The sequence below is a fragment of the Ictidomys tridecemlineatus genome, chromosome 1 (assembly GCF_052094955.1).
Source record: "Ictidomys tridecemlineatus isolate mIctTri1 chromosome 1, mIctTri1.hap1, whole genome shotgun sequence".
Classification (NCBI taxonomy): Eukaryota; Metazoa; Chordata; class Mammalia; order Rodentia; family Sciuridae; genus Ictidomys; species Ictidomys tridecemlineatus.
This window is the reverse complement of record NC_135477.1, coordinates 48916965-48934528: the sequence shown is the minus strand read 5'-3', so window position 1 is coordinate 48934528 and position 17564 is coordinate 48916965. Positions and strand designations below refer to the sequence as shown.

The following is a 17564-nucleotide window of genomic DNA, read 5'->3' as shown; positions in this document are numbered from 1 at the left end:
TTAGCAGTACCCAGTGGAAGTCTGATTAACTGTTCTGTAAAATACTGGGTAAGTGTGATACTCATGTTATCTATTATTCCAAATATATTAGTCATTTAAAAAACCGAATAGCTATGATAGAATAAGCCATTTGATAATAGAATGATTCCTATCACAAACAAATAATGTAATAAGTGTTGGAGAGGATGTTAACAATTGGGAACCATTATTCATCACTGGTGACAATGTAAAATGATGCAACTGCAATGGAAAACAGTATGGTGATTCCCCCCCCAATCAAAAGAGCCACAGAATTACATCATTCAGTAATTGTACTTCTTGGTAAATAAGAAAAAAGTGAAAAGTAGGAACCTGAACAGATTGTATACCCATCTTTGCAGCAGCATTATTCGCAATTGTCAAAAGGTAGAAACAAGCCACATTTGCAAAGACAGATAGGAAAAAGTAGTAAATAGATGAGATAGAATATTGGGGCTGGAGTTGTGGCTCAGTGGTAGAGTGCTTGCCTAGCATGTGTGAGGCACTGAGTTCAATCCTCAGCACCCCATATAAATAAATGAATAAAATCAAGGTCCATCAACATCTGAAAAAAAAATTTAAAAAAGATATGATAGAATATTATTTAGCCTTTAAAAGGGAGAAATTTCTGAATCATGAAGACACTAAGCTAAGTGAAAAAAGCCAGTCACAAAAGATCAAATACTTTTATGATTCCATTCATACGGGGTGGCTAGCACAGTGAAACATAGGAATAGAAAGTTGCATGGTGTTGGGCTGGGGTTGTGGCTCAGTGGTAGCATGCTTGCCTAGCATGCATAGGGCCCTGGGTTCAATCCTCAGCACCACATAAATAAATAAAATAAATTAAAAATTAAAAATAAAAAACAAAAGTTGCATGGTGGTTTCTGAGGGTTGAAAGAAAAGAGGTTGGGGAGTTACTGTTTAAGGAGAAAGGTAGAATAAAGCACAGTATTAACTTTCCTCATGCTGTAAGAGGTCCCTACAATACTGAAACATGAAATTTTGTTTGGCAAGAAGAAAAAATTTCTAAGGTGGACAGTGGTAATGGTAACACAATAACATAAATATATTTAACGCCAGTGAATTGTATACTTAAAAATGTTTAAAAATGGTAAATTTTGTGTTATGAATATTTCATTACAATTTTTAAAAATATTTTTAAGTTGTCAATGGATATTTATTTATTTGTTTGTTTGTTTATTTATTTATATGTGGTGCTGAGAACTGAACCCAGTGCCTCATACATGCTAGGCAAGTGCTCTACCACTGAGCTACAAGCTCAGCTCATTACAATTTTTTAAAAGATCATGGTTAGAGAACTAAGAATAAACACACAAAATGTTTTTTAAAACATCATATACTGGTTGGTTTGGTAAAAATGATCTAGCTTCTCTAGTATTATTTAGTCGTGTATATTTCCCTAAAACTAAAAAATTTCAGGGCTCAGGCTACAGCTTAGTCGCAGAATGTTTGCCTAACATAAGGCCCTGGGTTCAATCCTCAACCTAAACACACACACACACACACACACACACACACACACACACACACTCACTCTTATAGATGCATATATAAATAAAAATGTTTGAGTCCACATTTAGGTAAAGAAAAATGGTGATCCCTTATAATGAATAAGGGACATTAAATTTCAATCAACTTTCATTCAACTTTCATATCTAATAGGATTAACATATATTAGTTTTTCATGTAATTTTTTACATGAGCAAAATTTAAAAAATAAGCCCAAGACTGTAGATTAATTAGTGGTAGAGCACTTGCTTGGCATATATAAGGCCCTAGGTTTGACTCCAGCCAGGCAAAACAAAGTGAAAAAATGAATAAATAAATAAACAAACAAACAAACCAAAGCAAGCAAACAAGCAAGGCATGGTGGCACGTGCCTATAATTCCAGTTGCTCAGGAGACTCAGGCAGAAAGAGTGTTTGAGCCCAGGAGTTTGGGGACCAGCCAAGGCAACACAGCTTGACTCCTGTTTCTTTCAAAAATTAAATTAAAAATAAATATCATTCAACTTGCCATAAAATAAGTAGTCTCCACAGATCTTCTCAATTAGGAACATTTCTTGGTGGTGTTTTTATTGAGGTAGAGGGTTTTGTTCACTACTATAGGCCTCTCTCACAAAATGAAGAAAGTGAATACTATGACAAATAAATACAGTGACAGAGAAAGCTCTTTCTTACAATATTCTTGAGAGGTTCACAACCAACTAATACATTTTTAAGAAGCTAACATTCAAAATCCCAGACAAAAAGAGAAAGTGCTGCTTTGCCTTACCTCACTTCGGGAGACCACAATCCTGACCAGAGTGGAGTCATCTGTGCCTGCACCTTTCATAGAATAGTACAGCCGCTCAGCAAAGAAGGCAGGACGGTTCAGGGCACACTGCACTGCAAGTCAGAGATACTTCAGACTAAAATCATGACTTGGAAACCAGTTTACCCCTCCAGCTTATTTTGTCACTTCTAGCTTGCCTTTATTTTCTACATAATCATCTTAGAAATCTCAGAGGAGTTGGAGATGTCAACCTCCCTTAGTTTTTCTCAGCCATCTTTCTTTCTTGCTGTACCATACAAGCTACCTTCAAATCTAGAAGATTTCCTCTGTCCCATAAAACATTTTTTTCTCCATAAATGTATTGATTTAGATTCATTATATTTGCTCCCTTACAATGGGAAAATCTGTAAGAAGTGTGCCCCAGTAATATCTTAAGAGGAATAATGACAAACTTCTTTAAGTGGTTTGAAGACCACCTGTAAGAAAAAAATAAGCCTAGGACTCTTGTGAAATAGACCATCTGTAAGATGGTCTTCAAACCACTTTCAACATATCCAGAAAATTCTTGGCCCACACTGCTTAACAAATCTCAATTAGACATCTGTCAACAAAAATTATAGGGTTAAATATTTTCACATCCTAAAACAGACACCAAATTTTCAGTCAAGAATATCATTTGGCTGAAAGTAAGATATAAGATTTGACCAGAGTTCAAAATGACGCTCAGAAATCTGGCATTTCTCTAGAAAATTCACTCAGTTGAGTTTCCTCCTACAAATAGTAGGGTACTAAGTGTACATTTATCACTTTTGCTATAATTAGGATAGTAATATTTGTCAGATACTCCATTGCTAATACAATTGTGTTACTCTCCTTAGTCCTAGTATCCCTGGGAACAAAATTTCAATTTCAAATAGACATCTGGACATTTAGATCACCAGAAACGGGTTGTTTAATTTCAAAAGGGAAAAGGGTCTCATTAGGCTAAGTACTTAAAAAACATAATTGAGGGTTCAAAAATGTTTTGTCGTGGTACCAGTAGTTCCTTAATGCTTTCCTGTTCACCTTAAAGAAGTGTTATAATCTATTGAATCTTCTTGCACAGTTCTCGGGAAAAGATATTATAGATAAAGTTGAATAATCTCAAAACAATCCTATTTTGACTACACCAGCAACCATTCACAGGAAATTACAAAGAAAAACATATAATTAACTCAGTTTCTGCCTAAGTGATGCCAGGAAGATTTTATTAATTATTATCACTTAATAGGAACAACTATTCAAACCCCTATTGATTGGAAAACAAAACCAAGAAAAGCACAAAAATATCTTACAGATGGTCTTCAAACCACTTTCAACATATCCAGAAAACTCGCGGCCCACACTGCTTAACAAATCTCGATTAGACATCTGTCAACAAAAAGTATAGGGTTAAATATTTTCACATCCTAAAACAGACACCAAATTTTCAGAAGAAAAGCTCATACCCTGGAATAAGCCTCCATGGTAGCTTTCAGCTGAGGAAAGCTTCGTGTGGCAAGGATCATGTTAAAGCAAGATTCATCTGTCCCTAGTCTCCCCTCACCAGCCTGATAGAGACGCTGAGCATCTTCTTGAGCCATTTGGTGGTTTACACTCTGATTCTCATCACGATTTCCCTGCAAAAAAAAACAGAAGGCATGAATTGAAATGAAGAAAAGTGCTATTAAAAACATTGTTTTGCAATCTTGTAACATTTGGATTTAAAGAGACAACTTATTAAAGATTAATACATTAAGTCATCATATGTATCTTTCATTTCCAAAGAAACTGTAGCAGTGCAGCTAGTACTATATTGCACTGTCTGGATTTTATAGCAAATGATCAGAGTTTAATAAGGTTTTTTGTTTGTTTGTTTGTTTGTTTGTTTTTTAAAGAGAGAGGGAGAGAGGAGAGAGAGAGAGAGAGAGAATTTTTTTTTTTTAATATTTATTTTTTAGTTCTCGGCGGACACAACATCTTTGATTGTTGGTATGTGGTGCTGAGGATCGAACCCGGGCCGCACGCATGCCAGGCGAGCGCGCTACCGCTTGAGCCACATCCCCAGCCCTAATAAGGTTATTTTAAAACAAAGAGTTTCAAGATAGGCAGTGGCACATGCCAGCAACCTGGAACCTGCAACCTGGAAGGCTGACACAGGAGGGTCACAAGTTCAAGGCCAGCCTCAGCAACTTATTTTGTCTCAAAATAAAAAATGTAGTTCAGTAGTAAAGTGCCTCTGGGTTCAATCCCTGATACAGAAGGGGGAAAAAAAAAAAAGGAAGAAATTTAGGGCTTTGAGAGTCAAATTAAAACAGAAAAGATTTAAACAAAAATCTCTTTACTAGGAGAAACAAACTACCAAATGACACAATTAAAACTCTCCTAAGCTAAGATTTAAACATCAATATGCACTGTATGGAATTCCCCTTATATCCATGCATAAAATTAAAGGTTCTTGCCCTCAAGGAATTTAAAGTCTAAGGAGGGAAGATACAATATGGAGATTTTATGGACTTCTTTTCCTTCATCTAAGGTGTTTTTAGTTTTTTAAAAAATTTTTAGTTGTCAAAGGACCTTTATATTTTATTTATTTACCTGTGGTGCTGAGAATCAAACCCAGTGCCTCATACATGCTAGGCAAGCACTCTACTACTGAGCTACAACCCCAGCCCCCCCAAGTATAATCTTAATACAAGGTTGTCCTTTCAAGTTGGTGCCAGAGGAACAAAATGAAAAGATGCTCTCTCAAGGTGAAGAGTGTTTTCTAAGAAGCACTTAACACAAAGAATATGTAGAGGAATATTCTAAATGGGTATCTGAACATAGCACAGAAAAAGATGCTCAAGGAAAAACTTCCCTTAACAATGCCTTTGGACTCACACTCAAAATGCAGTCCCCTTTTCTAGGAAGCTAATCTTCTATTCACACCGCAGAAAAGTATGGCGGGGTCCTAAACCCTTCCTGCATAAAGAGAAACTCAGCAATTCATGTAAAATCTTAAAACATTTCTTTAGCATCAACTATTCCTGTTTTCCTCCTTGTTCTTTCTAAATGCTAACCTACTTCCCTGCTCTGTTACTGTTATAACAACCTATCTGCTTCATTTTCTTGTTTCCATATCCCTTAACTTCTGCACCTTTTCCAATTACCTCGTTGGCTTTCAAGAGTCCCTCTTCTACTTTTAGATTCCTCAAGACATATGCACTAGTAGGACAGCCATAACTCCTTACACTGAATCTGTGTGCTAGTCTTTTTTATCATCTCCTTCAAATACACCCTCATCCTTTCTGTCCAAATACCAGTTTGGGTATTATCTGTTACTTCTCCAGCATATTTGGGTAATCAGAATAAGAATGATACTAATCATAGTATTAATATGAACCCTTAAATGTTTTTCTGCATTTCTGGCTCTCTTTACATAGTTCAGCAGGTCTATGGCTGTCCTACATATCTTCATTTGGTCCAATATAACTGGCAGGACACTGCTAAACTTAAATACACAGTTTTATCCCCATTCTAGCCTAAAGCTGGGTTCCGTTTCCACTAAACCTTGGAGAGAGGGGGGGGGGGGAGAGATTGATTAACATTTTTTTTTTTTTTTCAGTTTTCGGTGGACACAACATCTTTTATTTTATGTGGTGCTGAGGATCGAACCCAGCGCCCCACGCATGCCAGGCAAGCGCGTTTCTGCTTGAGCCACATCCCCAGCCCCAATTTCTAATTTCTTAGGAAATCCAAATTTGCAGAAATAAATCCCAGTATTAACTACAAAAAAACCTGAATACCAAATCTGTGCTATTCCTCTTAAAGCTGGCAATATTCCAAGGTGGCTAAATATTAAAATTAATAAGAATGTTCATTTTAATTGGCAATAAAGTATGTTCCCTCTACTATACAGAAACATTCACGCTATACTCACCTGGCACATGGATACAAGTAAACGTTCAAAATGTCCTGATGTATCTGACCTAATGTCCTTTTCAAGGTCTCGTCCAAATTCTGTTTGATAACATCTGACAATGTCTCGGATTTCTTGATTTGTTCTTGTGCACAAAATCTCTATCAATACTCGTTCCTGAGTTCCTGCTCCCTATGTGAAATGAAGAAAAGGGTAAATTATATAAAAGAAAAGCAAAATCTTTATTTTCAATTACTGAAAGTAATTAAATTTTACTACTCCAACAAATACTTGTCTTCTAGAACTGAAAAACTAGTTCAGATATGAAAATTCAGAACCACTGTAATTTGTGGGGTTTTACATGTGAAATGGAATAAAATGTAGTAAATGACAAAGTACCTGCATTGCATTCCGTAAACTCCAGGCATCATAATATGTAGGAGGCATGAACAGGGCAAGAATCAGTTCTTCCATATTTCCACTCAACTCTGACTTGAGATCTTTGATTAAATCCTGTTTAATTACAAATGCAACCTAAGCATACATATTCTCCAAATTTTTTATCACTTAAATCTTTTAAGAAAAATATGAAAAAATGAAATAGAATTGCTTTAGAAAAACCTAAATTTCAAATCTGAAAGTGATATACTAAAGAAATAACACATATATTGGAAGTGTGTTACATTCGAGCAGATACATATTCATTCTATCTATGAACACTTGATATATTCTTATTGCAGTTCTACTTTACCAGTTACAAAGATGAGAAATATGTGGAATAAATAATAACTTAGAATAATAATATAAATGGATATTTATTTAGTACAAGAAACTGGTTCTATGAGGAAATAGAAGTCATCATCATCTTGCTCTCATTTGGAAAGATAAATATCTAAAAAGAGAATACATGCCAACCTGTATTCCAGGACAAGGAGTATAAAAACAAACCGAAAAAGTTGAAACATGGAAGTTTTAAAGGGATAGAGAGCTCAGAGAAAGCTTTTAGTCCAGCTTTTGAAGAATACCTAAAAAAATTAGCAGGCAAATAAAAAAAGGTATTTCAGGCAGAAAGATGGAACATGAACAAGGAATAAAGAAGTAGTTCCCAGTATTAAAATCATCTATACAGCTTCTTTAAAAATTGGTGTCTAGAACTAAGACTTAGAAATTCTGTGTGTTTTTAAGTTCTAAAATTTTTGATGGTATTTATCTATTTTTGAGAATCACCAGGTAAGAGGAAAGAATGAGTAAAGCTTTCTCAGTGGAATACTAAAGACAACTGATTTTGTTAGATAAGAAGGTTTTCATAGCAGATAACTAAATATTGGATTACTTTCTGGGAGGAGCCACTGGAAACTTTTATGCAAGATAGTTTGATATAAATAGTAACAATATGCAGGATGGTCCATGATAATAAAAAAAGCTATAAATAAGAACATTTTGGCTATTGAAATATGTAGTTAAGAAGTAATAAAGACCTGGACTTGGGCTTGGAGTGTAGCTCAATGGTAGAACACTTGTTTAACATGAGTATGATCCCCCAGCACCACAAAAGAAAGAGGTGGGGGAGAGAGAAAGAAAAAGAGACAGGAAGAAAGAAAGAAAGGCAGGCAAGCAGGCTTGAACTTAGGCAGCAGCAATGGAAATGAACAAAGTATACAAAAGACACTTTTAAAAAGTCATTTTATAGAATAAAACTTAGTAAATAAAATTGTTAGGACAAGACACTACTTGCATATAGTAGGCCCTGAATAAATATTCACTAATTGATAAAGAATATGGAATCAGGAGCTGGAGGTGTGGCTCAGAGGAAGAGTACTCACCTAGCATGCATGAGGCACTGGGTTTAATCCTCAGCACCACATAAAAACAAAATAAAGGTATTGTGTCCACCTATAAAAATAAATGTGTTTTTTTTTTAAAAAAAAAAAGAATATGGACTCAAAGATGACTCCACAGTATGCAAGAAAACTCATTTTACTAATAAGAAGTCAAGTGATAAGGTAGCTGGGGTAAGAAAAATAGGTCGTAAGTTCAGTTTTAATTCTAAAGCAGTATCTGAGAAAATTCAAAATAGCATAACAGACTAGATATGAACTGAAGAAATTCATAACATGGAAAATATGAGAGAAATGAATCTGATATTGCACTTTATGGAAGTCTAGGGCTTGTGTTTGCATACTTAATCTTAGGAATAAAGAAGCGGGGAGGGGGCTGGGGTTGTGGCTCAAGGGTAGAATGCTCGCCTAGCACATGAGAGGCCCTGAGTTCGATCTTCAGCATCCTATTAAAATAAAAGTATTGTGTCCAGCTACAACTAAAAGATTAAAAAAAAAAAAAGAATAAAGAAGCATATATGGTTTAGTGGTAGAGTGCTTGCCTATGTGCTTGATGTCCTGGTTTGATCCCCAGAGCACACCTTCCTAAAAATTAAAAAAAAAAAGTAGCCGCAGTAGTAGTGAATCTGAGTTGGGGAGAGGAAAAGGCAGAATAGAATAGGCAAGGCCAGACTGAGGAATCACTACTCCATTTTGAGAAAAGTAAACCAGATGCAGAAGATATTAGGAAATTTTGGGGATTCCTATATAAATAGCCAAATAATGCTGCCCAGTGTTTCTCATTAAATCCAAAGAAGGATGGAACTTGTTAGCCATAGTCTTGCTGGATTTAATCAATGATCATCCATTCAGCAAATATTAGGAAGTTACTTGTTACTGTATGCTTGGTGCTATAGGCATAAAGATAAACACACATGGTTTATCCTAGGGAAGCTCACAGTTATAAGAGGTGTCCCATGAGATTAGTGACAGTATACAAAGTGCTATGGGACCAGAGTGGAAGGAATAGTTAAATTCTGCCCAGAGCAATGACAGAAATGTTATAGTAATTGATATTCAAACCCAGTCTTTAAGAAGTTGTTGGTCATGCAGACAAAAAGGTGTAAAAGGCCAGGAACATAGCATGTACAAAACATGCTATATGAGAGACCACAGAGTATGCAAAGAATGGCAAGTAGTTACATGTATTTTTTTTTTTTTTTGTACTGGGGTACTGGGGATTGAACCCAGGGGCACTTAACCATTGATCCACATCCCCAGCCCTTTTTTTGTATTTTATTTAGAGGAAAGTTTAACCGAGTTCCTTGAAGCCTCACTAAGTTGCTAAAGCTGTCTTTGAACTCTCAATCCTTCTGCCTCAGCCTCCTGAGTCACTGTGCCACCACAGCCAGCTCCATTTAATGTTAATACAGAACTTGTTTGAAGGGAGAGGAAGGAGTAGATGATGCTAAGGACCAAGAATTAATCAGGGGCTATGTAATAAGCCTTGAGTTCCACTATAAGGAGATCATGATTATGGTCATAATTTGGTTTCTACTGAACAACTATCACATATGAGACATTAGTATAAGGAATGACTATGAGATCAGGATTTCTCTAGAATGAAAAAGGCTTTTAAAAGAAATATATAGTGAATTCACCACTCCTGAGTCTATAAACTCTAGCTGTCTCTCCATTGTACTAAAGATACCAATAAAAACATGGCATCCAATTTGACATGAATGCAGAGTCTACCTGCCCCTGCTTGTGCTCAATAAAGAAAAGCAAAAACACAGAAACAAAAACCCATACCTTGCCATACATGGTCTTAAAAGCTGCTTTAATTTTTTGCCTCTGATCATTGGAACGACTGGCCACAACATCCACAATTGCCTGCTCATCTGTCCCTGTAAGAACCATACACACTGAAGTAAGGATGAAATCTATGTTGGGTGCTACTGGAGATCATTCCATAGAATACTTACAAGGTAGTATGTACCAGAAAAAAATGAAGCATGGGCACAGGCTGACACATGAACTTGGTTTATGACATAGGTTTATTTTACTTCAGAGTTAATTATTTTAACTTCTTATAAAAGACAAAATCTGTTTTCCTTACCAAATCCTTTCATTGCTTTACGGAGAATTTCTGCATCTCTCATAGCATCGAAGTTGGCAGCTGGTTGAATGGTCCCTTGAGTACCCTGAGTCATTGCTGCAGGCTAAGAACAAAACATAAAATCCAAGTCAGGATTCTCTGCTGACAATAAGGCAAATTAAAGATTCTCCTGATATCAATCTTTAGGCAAGAAGGTCAATATTTGGATTTAATATCAAGAATATGAGCATATTATTACCAGGGCTCATTCTAGAACAGATAGGAAAGACCTATCCCACTTTGGAACCAATTTTTCTTGTATTAACAGATTAGCCAGACATCAATCTTTAAGGACACAAAAGGGTCAAACTTGTGAAATTAAAGTTATGGTCTTCTTATGCATTGGCTTCCTTTTTGCTAGAACAGGAAGAAAAAAAGACTGATCCCTAAACAGTGTGAGAGGAGTGAAAATGTTTGATGTAAAGGCAGAATATGGCTTTAGTCAAATAGATATGAGAGCCCAACAAGTTTTCAAACTAGCAATATAATTTTGGTAATATCTCTTCATTTCTTCCAAAGGCCCTGATTATTAAAAATAAAATGTTTTATAATAAAACCACAAAATGAAAAAAATAATGATTAAGATTCTGAAAGGTACAATATTCCTATCTTATGAGGAAACAAATGAGAAACCAGAACATAGACCATATACATACATATATAATTTTATATATATATAAAATTTATAGATACATATAATATTTTTTAAGAATTTAACCTTTATTATTTATTTATTTATTTATTTATGTGGTGCTGAGAACTGAACCCAGTGCCTCACACATGCTTGGCAAGTGCTCTACCCTGGACTATATTATTAAAGTACAAATCTCTGTGGAAACTTAAAAATCGCCATTTGACAAATACCACAGTAATAACTGTTTCAGTTATAACTGTTATCAATGGATGCTAAAATTAGGAGACAAAAGTATGATCAGAACAAAGATAACTGCATAGTTTGGATTATTACATGAGAGAAACTGAGCAAGCAATGTTTTAAATAAGTGATCAAAAATTTTTTTTGCTAGCAATGGAAGAAGTCACTAAGTGCCTCTGGATATGATATGCTAGGAAAACAACATTTCTGTGGTATTCCTGACAAAAAGGCATAACCTGAATTTAATTATGAGGAAATATCAAACAAACCCAAAATTAAGAAATGTTTTAAAAATAAATGAGTGTTCTTCAAAAGCGTAAAGGTCATGAACAAGAGACTGAAGACTATTTTAGATTAAAGAGGCCTTGAGGGATATGACAATAAATTCAGTGTTTCATTCTGGATTTGATCCTGAATCAGAGAAAGGACATTATTGGGGCAATTAGTAAAATTTAAATAAGGTCTGAGGTTGGGCAACAGTATTTCACTTTAAATACCATGCTAGAAAACAATTTAATAGTTTTCTTAAAATATTCCAAGTCAGACTTAGTAAGGGATGGAATGAAGCAAGATAATAACACATGAATTTTTCAAAAATTTTAATTATAACAACATGTTTTATTTAACCAAATATGTCAAAGATATTATCATTTAAACATGCAATCAATATTATTTCAAAAATGATCCAACTGCTTTTTAGGCAACTAAAACTGAATTTAAAATTATACCTACCGAATACATAATACACTGTGGTCAAAGTAAATGGGAAGAAGGGAACATGACCTTCTTTCAAAAAAAACTTTTATTTTGGCAGCACTGGAGATTGAACCCAGAGCCTGGGCATGTTAGGCATGCACTCTACCAGAGAGATACAGTCCCAAGATAATATTTTATGGTCAATAATTCCTCCCACTTACTAGCCAAAAATGTAAGCAGAATACTAACAAGAAATATTCCTATGATGGTTTTAAGGAAAAACTATTAATTATTCTACTTGTAGCAAATATTCAAGTATAAAAAATTTCAACATACTCTTCTTACTTAAGCCTTACTGTATCAAGAAACTAAGATACTGGCCATTGAGATAGCTACTGTTGTCTAAATTCTTAGAAGGGCAGAAGACCTTGCTTTTAATAACCTGGTCTGAACAGTAAGAAAAATGAACTGTTGTCATACACTGTTTGATGATTCCTACTGTTTTCCTTTTTTGTCTAAAAGAAAAAAATCTTTTATTTTTCATCTGTAGAGAAAAATGTTGATGTATTCTATGTTGAAAGTCTTAAGTTAGAAATGAATCTTCAAGAATATTATCATCCTCTAGGAATTATATTAAATTCAAAGAAATCAGTCTATGTTCCTAACAGTCAAAGCTCTAGGAGAGATTTCTTAGCACTATGTGTCTGCTAATAGAAGTCCCTCTCTTTGTTGGGTGCTAAGGCAGGAGAATCACGAGTTCAAAGCCACCCTCAACAAAAAGCAAGGCCCCAAGCAACTCAGTGAGATCTTGTCTCCAAATTAAATACAAAATAGGGCTGGGGTTGTGGCTCAGTGCTCACCTAGCATGCTTGAGGCACTGGGTTCGATCCTCAGCACCACATAAAAATAAAATAAAGATATGGTGTCCACCTCTAACTAAAAATAAATGTATATATTTTAAATAGGGCTGGGGTTGTGGCTCAGTGGTCAAATGCCCCTGAGTTCAGTACCTGGTTATCCATCCCCCGCCCGCCAAAAAAAGAAAGATATAAAGAAAAATTACTCTCTTGTATGGGTAATTGGGCTAGCTGATCTCTCTGGTCCAACTCTAATTCTGGTTAGTTTTTCAGTGGGAAGGTTGAAATCAGTTGGTACTAAAGGTGGGTAAGGGCGTTTTTTTTTTTTTTTTTGTACCAGGGATTGAACTTAACTACTTAACCACTGAGCTACTAAGCTATTTCCATCTTAAAGCTCTTCCAGCTAGGTGGGCACAATGGTGCATGCCTGTAATCTCAACTATTCCAGTGGCTGAGGAGAAGGAGTAAAAGTTTGAGGTCATTCTGGGATATTTTGCTAGACCCTGTCTTAAAATTTTTTTTAAATAAACAAAAAAGGGCTGAGGATATAGCATAGTGGTATAGCACCTCTGGGCTCAATCTCCAGTAGTATTAAAAAATAAATAAATAAAAGCTCTTCCAAAATCTACTGCTCTGTTAACTCCCCATTTTTTTTTTTTTTTAAATACCAGGGATTGAACCCAGGGCTGCTTTTACACTGAGCCACATCCCCAACCCTATTTTTTATTTTATTTAGAGATAGGGTCTCGATAAGTTGCTTAGGGGCTTGCTAATTGCTGAGGTGGCTTTGAATTTGCAATCCTCCTGCCTCAGCCTCCCAAGCTGCTGGGTCTCCCTATTAATTTCAGTTCTAGTTTAAGGTGGAAATTGTTACACAAAATAAGTTGTATACGTGTATATATTTTAATTTTACTGTTCTATATTTTAAAAAATCTCATTTAATTATAAAATGATGTCTTTAAAGCTATATATCTGCATAAGCTAAAATCAAAATTCTCACAAGTGATTAACCACAGATTTATAATATGATGAATAATCAACTTCAATCATAAAAAAGGACTGAAAGCCATTTACTATGTGCTTTGGAGGAATATCATTTGCTATACTGGCAAAGAAGCACAGAGTAACAGAAAGACTCTGGTCTGAAAGTCAGAAGAACTACAATCAGGTCTTCACCTTTGTCTTTCCCCAACTGTATGGCCCTAGAAGAGGTACCTCTTTGGATCTCAAATTCCTCAAATCAGAAAAGTGAGCCAAAATAATTCACTAAGGTATTTCTCTTCTAATACTATACTCCAGCCTAAAATAAGCTTGAAAATGCTAGACCTTTGTTAATATATAATAGAGAAAATCAATAATAAAATCAAGGTAAAAGTATACTGCTTCTAATCCTAGTAACTTCCACAGGATATGAAATAATTAATAAAGTGATTTAAGAATAAAATAGTATTATCCTAATTAGAATAAGATATACTCCATGCATGCATATCAAAATATACTCTACTGTCATATACTCTACTGCTCTATATCTAAAAAGAATAATTTAAAAAAAACACTCAGCACACAAAAAATAATAAAGCATCAAATAAAAAAAAAAAAACACTCAGCACACAAAAAATAAGGAGTTATCAGATTGGACATGTAGCTCAGTGGCAAAGTGCCTGCCTCACATGCTCAGATCCTAGGTTCAGTCCTCAGTACCACTGAAAAAGAAATATAATAAACCAGCAGATCTATAGAGATGGGATGAAGATTTCATATACATATGTATGGGAGACTGTCTGGGGCTACCAAGAAATTGATGCAACATGCTTAACCAACTACCATGTTCAAAGCCCTGCCAAGTACTATTGGGACAAAAAGATAAACCCCCACACAATTGAGCTTTCAAGGAAGTGATGAAAGAAAAATGCATGAGAAACCAGAAACAAATAGAGGAATATAGAGAGGATCTAGTGATTAATGAACATTAGAAAGCCTTACTCACTTCACTGCTATAATCCAAAGAAACAGGAGAAAAAACAGGATAGGAAGGAAAGGATTCTGTATTGATCTGAAAGAAGAGTGGAAAGTTATAAATGGAAAAGTGAAAAGCAAAACAACCCTTCATAAATAATTGTCAGAAATTCCAATCACCCAGTGACCCAAGTTCATAGTTATAATTGCTGGTAAGGGCAGGAAAGAGGAAAAAGAACTAAAACCAATGCTGAGAACCCAAGTGAATCTTTAAAGTTATGAGCTTCATTATCTGTAAGAAGGATCTGTATGTATCTTACTGAAGTTATCAGGATACTAAAAGCTGATGGACAAAAGACAGCAAGGGATCTATCAGAAGCAAAAATTAAAGTCAAGTAACTGTAATAGGCCATTTCCTCTGCTTCATGGAAACCTCTAATATTAGCAAAGGAGAGGGATCCTTCTTTGGCATTTTCCAGTTTCCCAAACTAAATTTTAAAAGTTAGAAGCAAAAATACCTGACTAGGGTAAGGAGCTTGTCCTCCAGGATACTGAGAAGGTATCTGTCCTCCAGGAAAGCCACCTAAATATTAAAAAACAACAATAACCCCCCCCCCAAAAAAAAACAGGTTATATGACAATATTTCAAAATAACACTGATCACTATGAATATAGAAACATGCGAACATTCATGCTATCAACAGGATGTCACACTAGGACACTGATTTTAAACCCAACATGGGTTTTTTAATATTCCCTGTTCTACACAACAGTAACAAATTATTTATTTTTACATTTGACCCACATTTAATTCTGACTCCACCTGGAATGGTTATCAGGGGTGTTTTCATTTGTGGCACACACTGGACAGATGTTCCTAAAGTGTTTTCTTTTTGGCTGTGGAGATACTTTTAAATACAAAAAGTGATTCCACATCCCCATTTTACTGATTAAGCACTTCCATTAAATTGCTTCATGAAACCATATAATATTCACTGAAGACTATCACAAACATAAACCAAGTTCTCTCAATGGCGATTAAAAATTCATAGTATTATGTTACTGTTTCTCTCTATACTACCAGCTGATACCTACCAGGTAGTGGGACCTGGGCTGGACCACCACCATAAGTCTGTGAAGGTGACTGTGGATAACCAGAAAAGCTCGCTGAACTGGGTGGGGCTCCATATCCTTGGCCTGGAGGAACTAAAAAATAGTTCAATAAACTATAGTGAAAATTCTCATGCAGAGAAAACTTCAGAGTAATCTTTTTTTTTTTTTTGGCAGTGGGGATTGAACTCAGGTGCACTCAACTACTGAGCCATATCCTCAGCCCTATTTTGTATTTTATTTAGAGACAGAGCCTTACCGAGTTGCTTAGCACCTTACTTTTGCTGATGCTGGCTTTGAACTCTGGATCTTCCTGCCGCAGCCTCCTGAGCCGCTGGGATTACAGGTGAGTGCCACCACGCCCAACAGAGTAATCTGCTGGGAAACGCTATAGTAGTAATGCTGCAAAAGCAGTCCCCTTGTGTATTATTCAGCTTCTCACCAACTCCTTAAAATTTTTTACTACAAACTGGCAGAGGCCCACACCTGTAATCCCAGCAGCTTGGGACACTGAGACAAGAGGATCACAGGTTCACAGTCAGCTTCAGCAATTTAGTGAGGCGGTCTCAAAATAATAACAAAGGGCTAGTGATGTGGCTCGGTGGTTAAGCACCCTTGGGTACAGTCCCTGGTACCAAAAATACATAAAATTAAAATTTTTACTACACTCATCTTCTTTATTAACTGACCATACAAACTGCTAAGGTTTTTTGGGGTTTTTTTCTCCTTCTTTTAAAAACCTTCAGATAAAGTTGAAGGTTAAAGTCATACTAACTGAAGTGCCTTAGTTCTTAGAATCATAAATAATCAACCAGAGTGTTACATATTGGCCCATTATTACCATTAAATTTATTCCAATTCTCTCCACAGAATTTTTTAGACTGCTCCCAGCTTTCAGGTCCTCTGAGAACCTTTATACTTCCACCTTGCCAGCTAGGTATTTCCTCTTACCGTCCATGATTAACTAAGAACAACTCTGACCTCTTATAAAAACAAGCAGGAATTAAAGAGAGAAAAGGAAAAAGTACTTCAGCAATCCCAAATCAGTAATCCCACAATCCACAACTCACCTCCAGGATAGGATGGAGTTCCCCCTGGCTGTGGGGCACCAGGATAGCCTCCAGGGGCTGGATAACCTCCAGATGCAGGGAAGCCTCCAGCTCCTGGGTAGCCACCACTTGGTGCTGGTGGGTAGGCACCTCCTCCCATTGGAGGAAAGCCACTAGGATAAGGATATTGACCTGGAGGTGGGAAAGATGACTCCTGACCTGCAGGCTAGAAAACCAGAAAATTTTTCAAATGAATATGATCAGAGAAATATGACCCATATTTTAAAAGAGAGGACCAAAAATTATCATCAAGGTCTCTTAGCTTATTATTTTACTTTTTAAAAATCTCATTATAAGTCCTAACATCTTACACTAGTTTATAAGTACTAAACAAGTTTCTCAGACACTTGTCAAAATTTAGTTAAATTTAATTCTACTTGGGTCATGTAAGAGGGGTCCATTTCTCTATTTGAATGTCAGAACTAGGTTCTTGCCAACCCCAAGGCTTCTAAAACAACTAATAAAGCTTCACTTTCCTAGCATTTGCAAATATGATAAAGATATTCCTCTCTACCATAAAGAGAAGAATTCATTGTTTTCTTGCAATACAACTGGACCTGTTGCATAAGATTAAAGAAAAAGGGGTGATTCAATCATACACAAGGTATAACATTTTGGATTTTAGTTCAGAGACATTTACGAGTGGTAGACTTTCTTTAATGTGTTCAATAAACTCCTTCTAGCTAGTTGTGGTGGCACACCCCTGTACTCCCAGCTACTTGGGAGGATGAGGTAGGAGGATCATTTGAGGC

At 35.8% G+C, this 17564-nt stretch overlaps 1 protein-coding gene and 1 long non-coding RNA gene across 7 annotated transcripts in view; one reads left to right on the top strand and one right to left on the bottom strand.

The window, feature by feature from the left end:
• Anxa7 (annexin A7) overlaps positions 1 to 17564 on the bottom strand; it is a 32270-nt gene that overhangs the window by 808 nt on the left and 13898 nt on the right. For 3 of the 6 annotated variants that reach the window (XM_005325915.5, XM_013358891.3, XM_013358890.4), the window contains exons 3-13: positions 16774 to 16978; positions 15689 to 15799; positions 15112 to 15176; positions 14625 to 14690; positions 10172 to 10274; positions 9865 to 9959; positions 6635 to 6748; positions 6257 to 6427; positions 3804 to 3974; positions 3651 to 3726; positions 2317 to 2429 (exon numbers count right to left, since the gene is read on the bottom strand). In XM_005325915.5, the coding sequence (XP_005325972.2) occupies positions 2317 to 2429; positions 3651 to 3726; positions 3804 to 3974; positions 6257 to 6427; positions 6635 to 6748; positions 9865 to 9959; positions 10172 to 10274; positions 14625 to 14690; positions 15112 to 15176; positions 15689 to 15799; positions 16774 to 16978 (1290 nt within the window). The remainder of the gene's footprint in view (positions 1 to 2316; positions 2430 to 3650; positions 3727 to 3803; positions 3975 to 6256; positions 6428 to 6634; positions 6749 to 9864; positions 9960 to 10171; positions 10275 to 14624; positions 14691 to 15111; positions 15177 to 15688; positions 15800 to 16773; positions 16979 to 17564) is intronic. The other 3 variants (XM_040273406.2, XM_005325916.5, XM_040273407.2) reach the window with 3 other exon arrangements.
• Positions 1 to 17564, top strand: part of LOC120885719 (uncharacterized) — a 36118-nt gene that overhangs the window by 10635 nt on the left and 7919 nt on the right. Inside the window, exon 2 of the long non-coding RNA XR_013435361.1 lies at positions 15949 to 16049. This is a non-coding gene — a long non-coding RNA (uncharacterized LOC120885719). The remainder of the gene's footprint in view (positions 1 to 15948; positions 16050 to 17564) is intronic.